The 17,691-nt window shown below is 32.9% G+C and overlaps 1 protein-coding gene across 3 annotated transcripts; it reads right to left on the bottom strand.

Annotated features, from left to right (window-relative positions):
• Positions 1 to 403: 403 nt before the first annotated feature.
• On the bottom strand, positions 404 to 4,981 carry LOC129302901 (probable protein phosphatase 2C 10). Of its 3 annotated transcripts, none has more exons than XM_054941803.1 (6): positions 4,685 to 4,975; positions 4,364 to 4,531; positions 3,403 to 3,642; positions 3,043 to 3,319; positions 1,217 to 1,371; positions 404 to 1,120 (listed from the first exon to the last, which is right to left on the bottom strand). In XM_054941803.1, the coding sequence occupies exons 2-6, from the start codon at positions 4,400 to 4,402 to the stop codon at positions 983 to 985; spliced, it is 849 nt and encodes a 282-aa protein (XP_054797778.1). In that variant the 5' UTR covers positions 4,403 to 4,531; positions 4,685 to 4,975; the 3' UTR covers positions 404 to 982. The 3 variants fall into 3 exon arrangements, with proteins under 3 accessions (XP_054797778.1, XP_054797779.1, XP_054797780.1); XM_054941804.1 differs by having other exon boundaries at positions 4,496 to 4,531; positions 4,685 to 4,974; XM_054941805.1 differs by lacking the exon at positions 404 to 1,120 and adding an exon at positions 2,139 to 2,184 and having other exon boundaries at positions 1,250 to 1,371; positions 4,685 to 4,981.
• Between the last annotated feature and the right edge of the window lie 12,710 nt (positions 4,982 to 17,691).

Genomic DNA, 17,691 nt, shown 5'->3' with positions numbered 1-17,691 from the left:
TTAAAAAATTTACTAAATACACCTCAAATTTTTTATAACATTAATTAAAAATTTATAAAAATTAATTGTAAATTTCAACCTTTTTCCTCTCAATATATAAATAAACCACATAAAAAATCAAACAAATACACTTTATATCATTTGTAACGTTAATTGAAAGTTCACCGGAATCAACTATAAATCAAAAGCCAATTACTCATAATTTTTTTGTTGTCAGTATATAAATAAATAACTTGAAAAATCTATTAAATATATTTAAAATTATTTATAATATCAGTTAAAAATTTACTATAACCAATTATAAATCACAAGTCAATCACTTATATTTTTACTATCACTTGAAAAATTAATAAAAAATAATTAAAAATCTTTATAATATTAGTTAAAAATTTACGAGCACCTGTTCACACCAAGATCGGGAATAATTGAAGATCCGAAGGTCACCAAGTTATGAGATAACCTAGCCATGATATTAGCACACTGATTTGCATCTCTACATACAAAATACAGATCAACTTGCCACTCTTTAGTTAAGACCCCCTCCCATGCTGCAACATAGAAGAGAGTCAAAGATCCGTGTCTTGTCCATTTCAATCTCAAAACAATCTCCATTCAAACTTGTATAAAATCAATCCCCATAAGACGCATTTTCCTTACCGACACAGAGCCCACTGGTCACGTGCAGAATAAACGAACCAAATATACAGCAGATTCCCATCAACCTTCAAAGAAAGAAATCAAACAATCTCAAACCCGACAACCTCATCAAGCAGGTAGTTTTATAGCTGAATAAACCCTTGTTAACATTTTCTACCGCGTGTCGCTGATTCAGGAGTACTCATTCAAGATTAACCCACCTGAGTATGTAGTGTGAGTCATATATATGTATGTCGTTTAGTCCATTTCATAAATTGGCAAGCCCTGCAAAGATAACCTAATTTTTTTTTGTATAAACTGCACCCAGCAAGAAACATGGATGTCATCACCTAAACCTAACCACAACACAAGATATATCATCTTTACTGTCTCTTTTCAATGCTTCAGCCGTTAATTGCTTAGCTGCTTTCTGTGGGTCTCTCATCCTTCTAGCAACATCAACTGCCTCTTGATTAGACATAACCTGTTGTATATAGTAAAGAACTTTAAATGCAAGATATATTTAAACAAGCATAGCCTTTTCTAATTGGTAACAACTGTTTGAGCTGCAATAGTTCACCTTCCACAGTCCATCACTTGCCAGGATTAAAATATCGATATCAGAATTTATAGCAGTATTCCGTACATCAGGGTCTGACCGCAAATGTGTCTTGAGGCTCTTGTCTCCGAAGGCACGTGATACAGCTAATTGTCCATTTACTCTAGGCACATCACCTGAGATGCATCAAAGATCACTATTAACGCTAGGGTTCATATCTACTCGTCTCAATGCCATACTCTCATCATAAAAATAACATAGTTACTCCCCCTGTTTTTAAATATGAGAAAAACTACCATTGTCTTTTTGTCTTTATTTATAAGTAAAACTACAAATTTCAAGAAGTATTTATCACATTTTTCCTAAATCATCTCTAATAAAGCCAATGTTTATTTTTACTAGACAAATTTGTTTCATTAATTATAGGTATAATAATTATTATATTTAACCAACTTTTTTAAACTATGTGAATTGGTTATTTTCTCTTATATTTGAAAATGGAGAGAGTACACTATAAGCACGCAACAACCAATACATTCCTACACCAGATCTATGTTTTTTTTTTTAAATCACCAACAGCACATACTTACAGTCTAGCACCATTACCAAAAATCCCTTGATTTTGAGATCATAGCTTAGGAATCATGTAAAATAAAGATAAGGAACAGTTTCTCTGCACAGTATTTTATCTTAATGATTGACGATTTGTATGAAAGCGTCCAAAACAAAATATTGAATCGTTCTTGTGGCAAGTTCATGGAATCTAGCTCAATAGACACGTAGTTAGGTGATTATTCCTTATTTGACTTCAAAACTGAGGGGAAAACATTGCACCTGCTTCTACAGGACTCCAAATGTTGCACAAGCAACCTGAACATAGTTCATTACTTTGATGTAACTGAGAAAGCAAGAAAGAAAGAAAATTTCAAATGGGACCACTGACCTAATTATTCAGGCTCCTGTCTATCTGCAATCTTAAATTGAGCCATCTACAAAGGCAATTCAAGTAATTAAAACACTTAACTGAGCCTTCCCACTAACACTCATTCAAACTAATCTCTACTTCTTGGTTTACACACCAAGTAACCCAACAAAACAACATTTTAGAGATGACATTTTCTAGTTGCTTTTTTTCCCTACAAATGAAGGTTCCAAGCCACAGACCAAAACCTCACATCACCTAATTCATCCTATGAAACTACTGAAAAACAAAGTAAAACACCATGAAAGCCCAGGCAAAACAAAAACAACACCAAGAATATTATGACCTACACCGTATCCAGAATTCTAGGGGTAATAGGAAGGTCGTTCAGCCATTATTGGACATAAACATGTCTACTTGCATCATATGTTCTGTTCTTATAGTTTTGAAGCTGGGTGTCTCTATAAAAGGACCTTAGTGAAAATTTTCTAGTGACTTGATAAAGGTTGGAAAACAAATAATGGAGCTATGATAAAGAAATGGGCCAAGAACTCTCCTGGAGAAGTGGTTGGAGCTCCATCCTGAAAAAACAACTAGCTAACTAAGGCTTACTCTTCCATCATACTAAACTCCAATACCATGCTACTCGAGGAAAAGATTGAAGAATTTGAATGAGATCACTAATTTAATAATTCAAGCTCTTGCATGCCCATTTGTAACAAGTCATGTCAAATACAAGGATAAGACAACTAGTGAAAGCCCAGCCTACAAGTAGACAGCACACTCATTTTAAACTCGTCATAGTCACACTATTCTAACACCTTGGAAATGTGACTGCAGGCTGGACAGAATGATAAGACCCTCTCAAGAAACTAGCACCTGGAGGCACAGAAACTGGAAATTGAAATAATTGTAGCTCAAGTACCTGGCAAGTTGGAGACAAAACCACCTTTATTCTCAATGCTGCCCCGTTCTGTGTTGGGCTCATGGTCTATAGTCATTTGCTCAGCTTGACCTTTTCTTGAAAGAACTGCTCGTGAATCTCCAACATTAGCTATCCACAACCTTTGGCCATTGATCAATATTGCAGTTACAGCAGTTGACCCACCACGCCCCAAATCAGAACTATTCGCAAGAATTGCCTGATCTGTTCTCTCGTATGCTTTTGAGATGGATCCAGTGGGATCTTCCCAAAATTCCTCCTAAATATTACATTAAGTATTAGAACATAGCCTTCTCAATTTAATATCAAATAAAATTAGCACAAAAGGTAGGAAGAACCCACCTCCTTTATGATATTGGGGAGCAAATGTTTCTGTAAGTAAGCAGGTACACGGTCTCCTAAATGGCCATCATAAATAGCAAACAACCCCAGCTCTTTTCCCTGAATCTGCACAAACTTTGCAACATGATAATCCTCCATTGGGTGATCAGCTCTTCCTTTTACTAGACAGAAACCATACTTTATTGATCCTTCATTATTTTTCCCCTTACCCGTGCTTGATGAAGAACGTGAAGCTACAAGCTGCAAAGAAATCAAAACTAATCAGAAAAAAGTCCTGCAAGTCTAGGGACAGATATATTTAACCGAGGAAAAGTATTTGATTTCATTTTCTAACCAATCCAGAATAAATAACCAATTACAATTCCCTGTCAGAAAAACAGCGCCTTCAGTTTTCTAGGAGCATTACATGGAGACTGTGTTCAAAAATACCCCAAAACAAAATGTTTCCGCATAAAAATTGCAAAATGGAGACTTCATGGCAGTAAATCTCAGATCACCAGCGATTCTCAAATAAGTGTTAACTTAGTAAGAGTATTCAATTAAACCATTCAACCTCCACCTGAGACCAATTTCAAAAATATCATAAGCAGTAAATCCAAGAAAACTCTAACATTCAGTAACAAAATAAACCTTACTAAGCATGTGATGCAATAAAATGCAAAACTGAAAAAAAAAAAAAACAAATAGAGAGGCACGCACAGGGTGAGAAAATTATGCCCCCTTTCAAACACGAGGATGGCTAGGATAAACAAGTACCCACAAAATTCACATATCAGAAATTGAATTTCAAGATTCCAACAAAGCTGGTGACCAATAACAAGTAAGAACATAGACATGGTTATTCAAATTAATCATCTCCCAACCGAAAACTAAATTTCTTTGAGACTTAATGCAGCGAACACAAAGTTTAAAGTAGAAGCATCAGAGAAAGAGGCAAATCGGGAAGATATTGCATTCTTACCTGAGAGTAGGAAGACTTAAAACAACATAATTTATCCATGAAAACAGCTGAACAAGTTGTTCAAATTTTCAACCAGTTGTCAACATAGACCACTTGATGGACAGCTTGAATTAAAATTCGAAGCAAACCCACCTGCCGCGGTCACAAAACTTCCTCCAGAATCACGAGCTGTGCAATCAAAAACAGAAACCCAATCGATACAAAGAAGGTAGATGAAAACTTAAAAAAAAAAAAAAACCCTAAAATCCCAGAAAGACACTTGCCGCAACAAAATCCAAAAACAAGGGAAATACAAATCAGTATTAGAGAAATTCATCTTACGGGACCAATCAAAATTTAGAAAAAGTTTCGACCCGGTCTTCCTTAGCTGGATAGTTCATGCTCTTTCACCTCCTAGTCAGTTCGAACATGAAATAGATCAAACGCATGATATTCGAGAACCATAGAGAAGGGGCAAAACATTTGCAAGCTTTTCTTCAACACGGATGATAAGAAAAAATATCCTGAGGGGTAACCTAAGACCACAATGCTGTGTCATATGAAACCGTTTTCGGAGTCTTCTGAAGTCTTTGACAAAACCAAGGAGAAAAGCAGCCTCGCGTCCTTGAACCAAATTTTGAAAATAAAGCAAGCAAATGTGTACTGTGTAGACCCAAAAACAAATGAACTACCACGACCAAAAAAAAAAAAAAGAAAGAAAGAAAGAAAGAAAACAAACAAACCAACCAACAACAAATGAACTGCACCAGCAGGGTGAAATAATGTTGTGAAAACCGGATCAGACCGGACGGTTCGATCGGTTCGACCGTCACCCGCTGAGTAAAGCGGTCTGGTTTAACCAATTGAACTGTTTTAGCTATTGGACCGGATTGAACCGGATAGAACTGTCCGGTTTTCATTGAACCAAAGTTGACCCAGAACCCGGAGACGTTTCAACATGGGTCAATCCGGGTCAGTTAAAAAATAAAAAAAAATTACTCGCAATCTCGTACACGACATCTCAAGCAGTCAGGCTCTCAGTGTCACAGACAGACTCACACTTACACCTCACGGCTCAGTCACGTCCTCAGCTCAGACTCCTCACGTGTTGTCACCTTCACCTGTCAGTCCAATCCAAGGCTCAGCACTCAGGAAAATAAAATTAAAAGATGAAGAAAGCATTCCCAGTTTCGCACTCGCACAACCTCCAGACCAGAGCCGCCCACACGGCCACACTACACCACGGAGACCCACACTGCCAGACACCGTAATGGAGCACGGAGTGATCTTGAGCACTCTCTATCTCTCTTCTCCAAGTCTCGCCTTCCTCGTCTATCTCTCTCTCTCTCTCTTCTGAGTTCATTGTAGTAGATAGAGTCACAGACGACTTGAGCTGAGATTGAGACCTCACTCTCGCCATCTCGCGATCGTTGCTCACCTGAGTCCTGACCTCTCACAATCACAGTCACAATCTCACTCTCACACCCTTAGATTAGAGCTCAGAGCCTCAAACTCGTCTCTCAGAGCCTCACCGTCTCTCTAGCCTCTGGTCTCGGCATCTTGCTCTCGCCTGATCTGTCTCACACTCACAGTCTCAATCTCACACGGTCATACCCTTAGAGCTCAGACTCGTCTCTTAAGTCTCTCTGTCTCGCACAGTTACACCTTTGGTCTCACTCTCGCCTTTCTCTGTTTCTCATCTCCATTCTCCAGTCAACTAATCAAGGCATCAAGCCTTCAAATTCAAAATCTCACTCAAATCTCATATTGTACTCTATTTTTGATTCGTCCTCCTCTCACATCTCGCTCGCTATTCTTAGCCCAGACCTAAATTGCCTCCAGCTCCTCCCAGGTCCCAGCTCTAGCTCGTGCCTCTGCCTCTGCGTGATTCTCATTTTGCTCTAGCTTGTTTGATTCTTGATGTGCTCTGCTCTGTTTCCAGGTTCGATTTCTAGCTTCTATGTTCTATCTATGTATTTGAGTTTGTATAATGAGTAATATGTATATTGTTTAGATGATTCGTCCAGCCATTTATCTGTATATGCTTGTTTGCTTTATTTTTTGTTGCTCTGTTATTTATTGATCTGGAATTCTGGATATGATCTAATTATTTTGAGATGATCTAATTTCTGGCTCTGCTCTCCTTTCCACATTTTATCTGTGCTTTCAATTTAAATTTAGAAAATGTCATCTGAACAAATATCTAGTGTTGCATCTACACAATCTGTTAGAGCTAAGTCAGATCCTATATGGGAGCATTGTACTGAAATACCAAATGAAAAGGGTGGCAAACCTCGCTTAAGATGCCTATACTGTGGAAAGCAATTTGGTGGTGGTGGAATACACAGAATGAAACAACACCTTGCTGGGAAAAAAGGAGATGCAATTAGTTGTAAAAGTGTGCCACATAATGTTCGCTATCGATTGGAGGAAAACTTGAAAGAAATTGATCAAAAGAGACCAACTAAGAAATTGAGAAAACAAGAAGAGGATAATCCATTGGAAGTAGATGATGGAATTGTGCAAGAAATAATTCCTCCAAGTTCATCTCAATCAGTCAAAAAAAGGCATTTATAGCTAGAAATAAATTCTTTGCCCCAAGGATAACCTTGGGAGCACAGCCAGGAATTCGAAGTGCATTTGCAGGTAAAGAAGCTTGGCATAGAGTGGATTTAGCTGTGGTTAGGTGGTTGTATGATTGTTGCATTCCTATAAATGTTGTAAATTCTGTTTACTATCAGCCTATGATAGATGCTATTTTAGCTATTGGCCCTGGTTATAAAGGACCAACTTACCATGCCGTGAGAACCAAATTATTGCAAGACATGAAAAAAGAGGTGCAATTATTGATTGATGAATGTAGAAACTTTTGGGTTGAGACTGGATGTACAATAATGGCCGATGGTTGGCAGGATCAAAGAAATAGACAATTGATTAATTTTCTTGTTTACTGCCTTAGAGGAATAGTCTTCATTAGATCTGTTGATGCATCGAATATTGTTAAGGATGCTCAAAATCTTTGCAACTTATTCATGGATATGGTTGCTTTTGCTGGTGCAGATAATGTTGTCCACTTGGTAACTGATAATGCAGCTAATTAAAAAGCTACTGGAAGGTTGTTAAATGATAAGTTTCCTTCTACTTTCTAGTCTCCTTATGCTGCCCATTGCTTAAATTTAATTTTATCAGATATTGGCAAAATGGAGATTGTTAATAGCTTAGCAACACGTGCATCCATGGTTTTAAAATTCATTTACAACCATGTCTTTTTGCCAGCTTGGTTAAGGAAAAGAGAAGGTTGGACAGAAATCATCCGTCCCGGAGCGACACGGTTTGCCACTACTTTTATTGCCTTGAAAAGTATCTATGAACACAAGCATGATATTCAAGCTTTGATAACAAGTAAGACATTTGTAGAATCTAGATACTACAAAGATTCAAAGGCAAAGGATGTGACAATGATTGTATTGGACAATCAATTCTAAAATAATTGTAAAATTGTTGTTGAAATTGTAAAACCACTTGTGAAATTGTTAAGAATTGTTGATTCTGATGACCAACCTTCACTTGGCTATGTGTATGATGGCATGTACAGAGCAAAAAGAGTACTTTCAGGCACAAAAAATCTCTGTACAAGCCTTACACAAGTATTATTAGGAGAAGGTGGGATTCTCAACTTCAACAAAATCTTCATGCAGCAGCATATCTCTTCAATCCTGCTTTCCTTTATGATAAGAAAAATTTTTCTAGAAAGCCAGAGGTTATGCAAGGACATCTTAATGTGATAGATAGAAAAATTTCTTCTAATAAGACCAAGTTTTTGTTAGAGGGCACACAATATCAAAAAAGGTGTGGGAGCTTTAGTCATCCATTGGCTTTAGAATCTATAAAAACCATGCGACCTGGTAAACTTTATACTTTTATCTTTGATAGTTATTGTTTTTATCTTTAAAATATATTCTAATAACTTACTTTTTCTCATTATAGATGAATGGTGGAAACATTTTGGGAGTAGCTGTCCAAATATTAAAGACTTGGCTGTTAAGATATTAGGCCAAATTGCATCTTTCTCGGGCTGTGAAAGGAATTGGAATGTCTTTGAAAGAATACACTCCAAGAAAAAGGAATAAGTTGGAGCATGAAAGATTGAATGATCTTGTCTATATTTATTAAATTAGTCAAAATTTTGCTTTCATTTCTAGCTATAAAAAATAAGTTACATGAATCCTTATACTTTGTTACTATCATGTGTTTTTATTAGAGTTGCTAACAAGAAGAAAGCTTTGGACCCTGTTGATTATGAAAGTATTGATAAGATTGAGTATTGGGTAATGGAAGAAGATGAATAGATGATTGTTGTTTACTCAATATTGATGAGATAGAACGAGATCTCATTTATGATGACACAGTGCTACCAAAAGCTATCATTCATCAAGAGGATAAGGAAGGTTTGGTATTCTTTACTCAATGTTTTCACTTTTTTTATCACTTATCATGTGATTCTCATTAATTTGATTATATCTATTAAATGTTTGTTTGTGAAGATAATCAGCAAAGAGGTAACGTGGTAGATGGTGAAACCATTGGTGGACTTGATTTACAATTATTTTCTCATGAGGATGTTGATAGCTTTAGTGAAGATGTTGATTCTGCCCATGCTTGGATTAACCAAGATCCCCCAATATTTGATAAGCCATGAAAATTTAAATTTATGATGTTGTGAACTTTGCAATGATATGTTTGAGACATATTTTGAATTTGTGGTATCTTTGTTTGAAACTTTGATCAATTAGAACATGTTTGACACATAAATTTTGGATTTATGATGTCATTGTTTGAGATTTTGAGCAATTAGAATATGTTATGCAATGTGGATTTATGGTGTTGCTTGATATATTATTGTCTTTTTATGTTAAATTAATGTCTTGTTTATAAACATATATAGATATATATGTATATAAATATTATTTTTTATTTAAATTTTATGTCACCGGTTCGACCGCCAGTCTAACCGGTTGAACCGTGAGAATCGTGACCCGCTGCTCTTTCCGGTTCGATATCCGGTCCGAGTTTCAAAACATTGGGGTGAAGTCTCAAATTTTATTGAGTGGTTTTGAATAATGTCCAGTATGAGCACATTACTCATTTATGAGTACTATAACTTGTAAAAAAAATAATAAACAATAGAATTTCTTAAAATTGTTGCTCATGTTTGATACTAATAATGATATTAATGATTCTGATAAAAAATTGATATTAATGATTATAATAATACTAACATATACTAAGTTACAAGATTTGGGCTGGAGAAACTCAGCACATTTAAACATATATGTTCATCCTCTAAAAAATTGATCTATTTATAAAACAACCTTAACTTTTCAATTATATTTCGATAGACGATTACTATATCAATCCCGCTAATTTTCAATTTGATTTCAGTTTGCCACTAACTAGGGGAGCCACCATCCATGGCTAAGAAATACACAAACAAACACGCAGAGGGACGCGATCAAATAAATTAATAAAACGAGTAATGGAAATTTGAATTAATGGAAAATGACAAAACACTGTGGTGCCTCATCGGGTTGTTGAAGCGAGTTTTCAGTGAATAATGGAGCCATCAAGACGCTAAGAAGATTGACCAGCAACTTGAATTGGTCAATAATGTAGATGCTCACACGTTACTTGCATGAATAGGATACCCAGCCCTTCAACGGAAATGTGATTGGTCCAAACAAGATTTTTATTGTTACATGGTACGTTTTAGAAAAACATTGACCAAGTTTCTCAAAGCCGTCCACATCTTCCATTTCTAAAATTAACTGTACACTGTCACACGGTGTTATGATTTACTGGCTAAAGAGTTAGTCCAATTTAATTAGAAGTCTCAAATTCAAGTCCTAGATAGACATCAATGGTTGAATTCTCGATGAAATATATGTCCCTCCAAAGAGATATTCACAAACTATCAGCTGAATTGCTTTACGTCAAAAATCTTGAATGCTGGAACGAAAGAAATAATAATAAGAATTGTACTACTAACTTACAATATTCATTACCATTACATTTTTAACTAAACTCTACAGCCAAGAAATCAATTAACATCATTAAAAAAAATAGGGAGACTAATCCCAAAAAAATAAATCAATACCAGATAGATTCTAAAAAAAATAAATTAAATGATGATTGTAAATATTATTTTTTTGATCTTATTTATAAGTCATATTTAACTTGTTTTATCAAAACCAAGAATAACATTAAAAATCATTGAATCTATCTTAAAGTTTAATATATATTTGCAACTCTACCCATGTTAAATATATATGTTTAAACACCATACTTTCTCTTCCCAACACTTAAAGGAAAGTAAAGGAGAAAATTTGTAAAAAAAAAAAAAAGTTAATGATGTAACCTATAAATAAGATAAAAAAAATTTTATTTGTGTTCTCACATTATGTCCTTTAAATTTTTGTAATTTTCTCATGTACTAACGTTGTCTTTTATTTCGTCTTTGTCTGAAAATTAATATTTTATTGATTTATAGGTGGTAAGTGTATGGACAGTTTTAGAATTATAAATTTAGGTAATCATATCTATATCCATCAAATTGAACAAAGTGAAAACAAACTTCTCTTCAACTTCAAGCATGCAAGAGATACTTTTCTTTTCAGTAATATAAATTTAAAAGTTGTAACTTAAGAGGTTGGGTCTAGTAAAAGAAGATGGTGAATGAAAGTTTAAATTTATGTTGGTGAATGAAAGTTTAAATTTATGTTGGGAAAGATATATGAAAAAGACTGTCTTCAATAATAAATCCCTGTGAGATATTACAAAAAAAAAATACATTAGTTTGTGGTCGTTCACAATTTAAATTATAAAATTGCGACATAGACTGTATCCACGGGAAAAAAAATCTCGACATATAATTGCATATGAAATCCAATTGCTGAGTTTGAAAAGTTTCGCAGCGTCAAGTTACTAATATCCCGGCGTCATAAGCGCGTTGCGGCCACCATTAACGATTAATGCAATCTTTTGTGTTAGTGCTCGACTTTGGAAGCACCTTTATTACTAATATTTACTAGCAAGGACCCAAATCGGCCATCGCATGTACCCACAAAAAAAAAAGGAGAAGAAGAAGAAAGAAAGAGCAAAGAATCAACAAGTTAAAGAATTATTTAATGTAACACGGGGAAAAATATATTTTTGGCAAAAAAAACATGGGAAAAATATATGGATTAAAAATCAATTTTATTCTTAAACTATTTTTCAAAAATATCTGGTGTTTAAAACCATGAGCGGGCGCAAAATAGTTCATCAACTAATTAAAGTGTAACACCCAGCAAGTACTGTTTATTCTAAACTAACATCCATTTATTATAAACGGTGTGGCCCACATTCATTTTCCAGATCCCATCTTCTCTCTCTAACCCGCACGCCATTAGCTCATCTCTTGCTTCTGGGTTGTGACATTAAGAGCTAGTGTGTCGATCACCTACTCCATGTTGGAATATGATCTGTGTTGGCCATTGATCACATCAAACCCATATCAATCCAATGGAAAAATCCTTTCAACCGAATTAGTGAATACAGTATGCAAGTAAATACAAAATATCCTCAAGCAACCACACAAATAGCCAAATCCTGAAACGTCACAACCTTTTCATTAATTAGTCCAATAATTTCTACTCCAATTCAAGTAAGTAAATGGACATAAGATAAGATTGAACCTAGAAACATCCAAAAAAACAAAATAAAAACTATCTCCATTTCATTAGGTGGATTTCTTGCATGTCCAGGGGACAAACAACCTCAAAAGCAACAATCGGTGGAGAAAACCCATTAAGCCGTGCAAGAAAATGGGTTTAAATGAGATTTTAAATAATAATAAATGTTTGCGTACGGAATATGAAAAGAGCGACAACATATTGCAAATGTCAAGCAAGCCTTTTAGCACCACTTCATCCATGTTGGCGGCTATGCCGTGATAAATGAGTCGTTGAAGAAACTCCATTGCCTTGTTCTCCTGGAAAAGTTTGTGGGTGTTCAAATTTGAGCAACGACGGAGCCAAGTGTTCCACAAGGGCTGCCTTCCCCCCCCCCCCCCCCAAACAAAAAAAAAAAAAAAATCCTTTTGCACCTTCCTTATACACGCCCCTCCCTCTCACCCCATTCCTGGTTCTCACATGCTCACACACACTCTTCACAATAACCCCCCCAATTACAATAATGTCTAATATTGCGCGCGCACCTATACATAAATTTTATATATATATATATATATATATATGTCAACAATATAATATATGGCATTAGTAAATATTTCACGGTTCAGAAAGAAAGCTAGGTAAAATCTTGATCTCTTAAAACATTGTATGTCTTTTCAATTATACCTTTATTAAATATTTTATATAAGTATTAAATAATTAAAATTTTAATGTATAGTTTTTTTAAAAAGAGTAATAAATGAAGTAGGAATGCGGTAAAAAAAAATTTAAAAAATTACCCAACGCTATATCTTTTGAATTAGGTAAGGTTTTTAAAAGATACTTTATATTGTAATTCAAAGGTTCATTTCATTCACCCTTTATATTTATATATATATATATATATATATTTTCAACACTTTTTCAAGTAGGTTAAGAAAAATTATTAGATTGTTCTATCTTTTAAAAAACATTTTGCAAAAAATGGAGCATCATTTATTATCTTAATTGGGCATCTTATAATTTAAACCAGCTTTTATTTTTGAAAGGTAACTTATAATATAAGGAATCGATGAAAGCATAAGTATGTTATATGATTTTATTTTAAATGTTTTTAAAATTTTCTAAAAATTACATATAATTATACATAATTTGTCATCTGATATTTTTAAATTATAAAATTATTTTTTAAAAAATAGGTATGATAAATGTTAAATTTTTAAATTAATCATGTATCTTTTGTTTTTCAAAAATTGCCCTCTAACTTTCAAGGCTGGTTTCGCCCTTGGATTTGAGTGTCTCCTTCACAATGGAAATAGCGGCTCCTACTGCTAGTCCTACTCTGCTCAATGATGGGTTTGGGATAGAAGACAAAATGAGCAGAAGGAGCAGCGTTGGACAGGGAGATGGAGAAAGAGTTTTTTTTTAGGGCATTACGTGGCATTCCAGCTTTTTTTTTTTTATCTTCACCACGTCACACCACACATATAGAGCTTCGGTCAACAGAGCTCTTTCACCTAGTCAACCAATGTCCATTGGTGCAAAATAAACTATAGGTGCTAGGTCCTATATTTTAATAAGCTCATGAATTATTTGCATCAATCCGAATACTAGATACTTCTTAAAAAATAATTTAAAAATAAAATTAATATTCAACCCAAAATATAGTACTGTTGTTAATTGTTATACTCAAACATTCACAAACTAATTAAGTAGACTAGACCTATGACTTCAATAACATGCACTCTAGTTGGCCCAAAAAAAAAAGTACTCTAAACTAAGAAATATGATTAAAAACATTAAACAAATTGTATAGCATGTTATTTGTAAGAAATAAAAAAGGATCATGGCATGAAGGATATAATAAATAGGACTGTAAATTATTAATGGGGGTCGTGTAAGTGAAAATGCTAATATTTTATAATGTAGTGAATTAAAATTTGAATTTTCACCAATAAAGATTTTCACATTTAATGCTAATCATATCTCAAACAGGATCACCTTAAATAAAAAAATACTTATGAGCAATCAAAATAATATAATTTACTATTCAGACATTCAATCTTAATTCAGGTTGGCTCAAATATTTATGTTGTTAGATTTTATTTTATAGTTTGAGTCAAGTTCAATTTTTATTTTATAAAATTAACATTTTTCAAAGCAATGTAACATTGCAACACATTATTTTTTTTTGCCATAATTAATGCGAAATAAAGTATTAAAACAGTAAACATAAAAGTATGTACTTCCTCTGTCAAATTTTTTGAGAAGTTGAATGTTTAAAAATGTAAGGTATTTTTAGTCTTTCGAAGTGTAATTATTATCTTTTTTTTAAAGTGTCCCTATTGATAATAACTTTATATTTATTGTAAGGTATTTAATAGGGATAAATATAAAAAGATGAAGTTAGTTGAAAAGTATGTAATTACTTTATTGGGAGGTGAGATTCGATTAAAAATATTTTATATTTTTGAACGGAAGGAGTATGAAGCAACATCTTTTATTTATTTTTTCTTAATATTTCTAAAAAAATTCAAATTTAAAATAATTATTATTGGAACATTAAAGCTTCATTTAATATGTGATTTGTGAATTGTGTGTTTATTATAGGGTATACACAAGAAAATGGTAATGGCAGCCAGTGGCATTTGAGCCACACGATTTGGAAATCAGTCACAATATGACAATACCCGAAATGGGAAACAGCTCAATCTGGGTTCGAATTATGCTCATCGCAGTCTTGCACCCGTCGGTGAGATCTTCAAGGGTCAAAATAACAGTCAAGACTCAAACTGTCTTAAGTCTTAACCATAAAACCAAGACAGGAAGCTTTACAAAATGTAGGAAAAATATTTACCGGTCAAATTATACATTTAATTCATTAACTTTATATAAAGTTTCATTTTAACCTCTTAATTTTATAAATTTTTTTAATCATTTAATTCTAATATTATTAGTTTCATCACAAAAAAATTTTACACTAAATTTTTAAATATTGACAAAATATATTTAAGTATTGATATTAAATTTAATTTTTTTAAAAAATAATAACAATTGCCAAAATAAATAATCATTTGAAACTAATGGTGTTAAGATTAAAAGAAAAAATACTTTATAAAATTAAGGAATTAAATTAAAACTTTATATAAAATTAGATAATCAAAAGTTTACTTTAGCTAATATTTATTACTAGTATTGTTTATGCCTTTGTGAATATAATTTCCTTTCTTTTCAACGTACTACTACTTAACTGTAGATTCAATGTTAGCTAGTACTATTTGGGAAGAAAATTATCAACATTATTTCAACATGCTACTTATGCCCTTTATGAGTATTTTTTTTTTAACGAAAAGGCGATTATTATTAGAAGGAGGAATAATTATACACCATTTCATACAAGGAAAAATAACATTTAAATCCTTAAACAAATTATAGATAACTAGGATTTTGACCGAATTTTATGAAAAAAATATTATTGCAAAAATAGATGTAAATATCTGCAAATTCAAAAATTTTAATTGTAAATAAAATAGTTAAATTTTAAATATAATTTTTAATTTACAATTACAGTTCCTGTCTATAACCTTCCAAATTAATATTTATAATTTATTTTAAAAAATTATTGAAGACCTCACTATCATTTCATTCTTTTAAAATTATACTGTAAACTTGTAAACTTGGGTTTGACTGGAAGACAAACTTTATGAGAACGGTTTATTCAAGATTCAAAAATAGGTATTAGTAGCATTTATTTACTATTTCCTTGATTGGGAAGTCAATAATTCCTCAATTTACTGTTTATACCTTGATTTAATGATAATTAGTTTGATCATTACTGATGAGCCGTTACTGTCCGCTGCGAAGCCTCTAGTCAAACTATGAGCCCGGAAACTGTCCATCCCCAAGTTCGAAGAGAAAGTAACTTAAATTGGGTACTCCACTTTCATTGTTTTCCCAACGCACGCATTCCTTTACCCCTGCAGGCTGGAGCGCATGTTTCGGGGTGCTTGCCACGCGTTACATGGGCACTATCACTATGCCATAACTCAGTACACTACTAAAAATGAACCTGAAGGGTGAGCACCATCTAGCTCGTTCAATCCTAAGATAGCTATTATATAGTGTAAAAAAAAATAATTATTTAATTATTATAATTTTAATTTAATTATAACTCAATTCTTAAAACTTTAACTTGATTGTAACTGATTCTTAAATTTTAATTTCTATAATTTTAATCACTTAAATATTAATCTTTATATCTTAAAAATAAAATCATAAAGACTAAAATTATGTTAAAATTTATTAATAATATTTTAAATTACTAAACCTTTTTAATCTTTAAAAATATTAAAAATTTAAAATATTTTTAATCTTTATAATGTTATTTTTTAAGATATAGGGATTAATATTTAAATAGTTAAAAATATAAAGTCTGAATTATAAAAGATAAAGTTTATGTATTGAGTTACAACTAAATTAAAAATATAAAGATTAAATTATAATGAATCAAAATTTAAGAACTAAATTGCTATTGAATTAAAATTACAAGAATTAAATGACTATTTTTTTTCAATATATAATATCTACTAAAGTCGTCTTCTCGTTAGTTGAAAGGACTGGTGGGATTGCTTGGATCCTCACAAATTGATATTTGAATTCAGTGACTATATTTAATATAGGAATTGAGTGTTTGTACTATCTGAACCTTTAAAATTCATATCGATGGCTATAAATTCATTAATCTTAAATAGACTATAAATTTAGAATCATTGATCTGAATTTCAACAGCTCAAATGATACAGGCACTCAGTATTTGTATTAAGTACAGTCAACAAATTCAAATTTGATAAATTATCTTACATTTTGAAATCAAGTGAATATATTCAATTCATATTTTTCAATATGAGTTGGATTCTTGTTCTCATTTTTTAGGAGAAAGATGAAAATATACATTTTTTTTATCAAAGGTCAAATTTACTCATTACTAAAACATTAATAAGATACATATTTAAAAAGAAGCCCAATACAACAAACTAGCAGCAAATAAAAACAAATTGAACAAGAGAAGTAAACTGAAATACTAATACACTAAAATAGGCAGAAAGCCAAAGCAATCAGCTCCATGGCGCATCGGAAACTTCTTTTGCAGCGAATATTGGCTTGATGAGGAGAGAGAAAGCTGACGTTGTTGTGAAGACCCACAAGAATTAGATGTTGTAAACATCTACCAATCCAAAGTAGCTCCGTCTTCGAAGAGAGGGGTATACTGAAAGAGGCAAAAAAGATGTTCCTCCCTTTTACTTTCCTATTAACCTGAGACGTTTGGAGTCGTAGATTCCAGCGCCTGATACTTTAATATATACTATGCACTTTTATAACCTTAAAATCTACGTGGCTTTTATTGTTGAATTAGTTAGTTCCAATGACATCAAAACAAAGTGCATGGACTAATAAATTAATAAACGTGGCATTCCCCAACAGTTCGCTGCAAAAGACAAAGCGTGCCTGGCCTGCATATAAGAATACGCACGTACTTGCAGGTAGGTGTATCAGTTATGGCTGATTCACTCTCAGTTAGAGTTGATTCCCCGCCACCTAAATTTGGAGTATCTTTCGAACGAACCATGAGAGGGGCAAAGA

Source organism: Prosopis cineraria, unplaced genomic scaffold (assembly GCF_029017545.1).
Source record: "Prosopis cineraria cultivar Desert tree isolate PC_DT_omini unplaced genomic scaffold, ASM2901754v1 PC2, whole genome shotgun sequence".
Taxonomy (NCBI): Eukaryota; Viridiplantae; Streptophyta; class Magnoliopsida; order Fabales; family Fabaceae; genus Prosopis; species Prosopis cineraria.
This window is presented reverse-complemented; position numbering and strand designations above follow the sequence as displayed.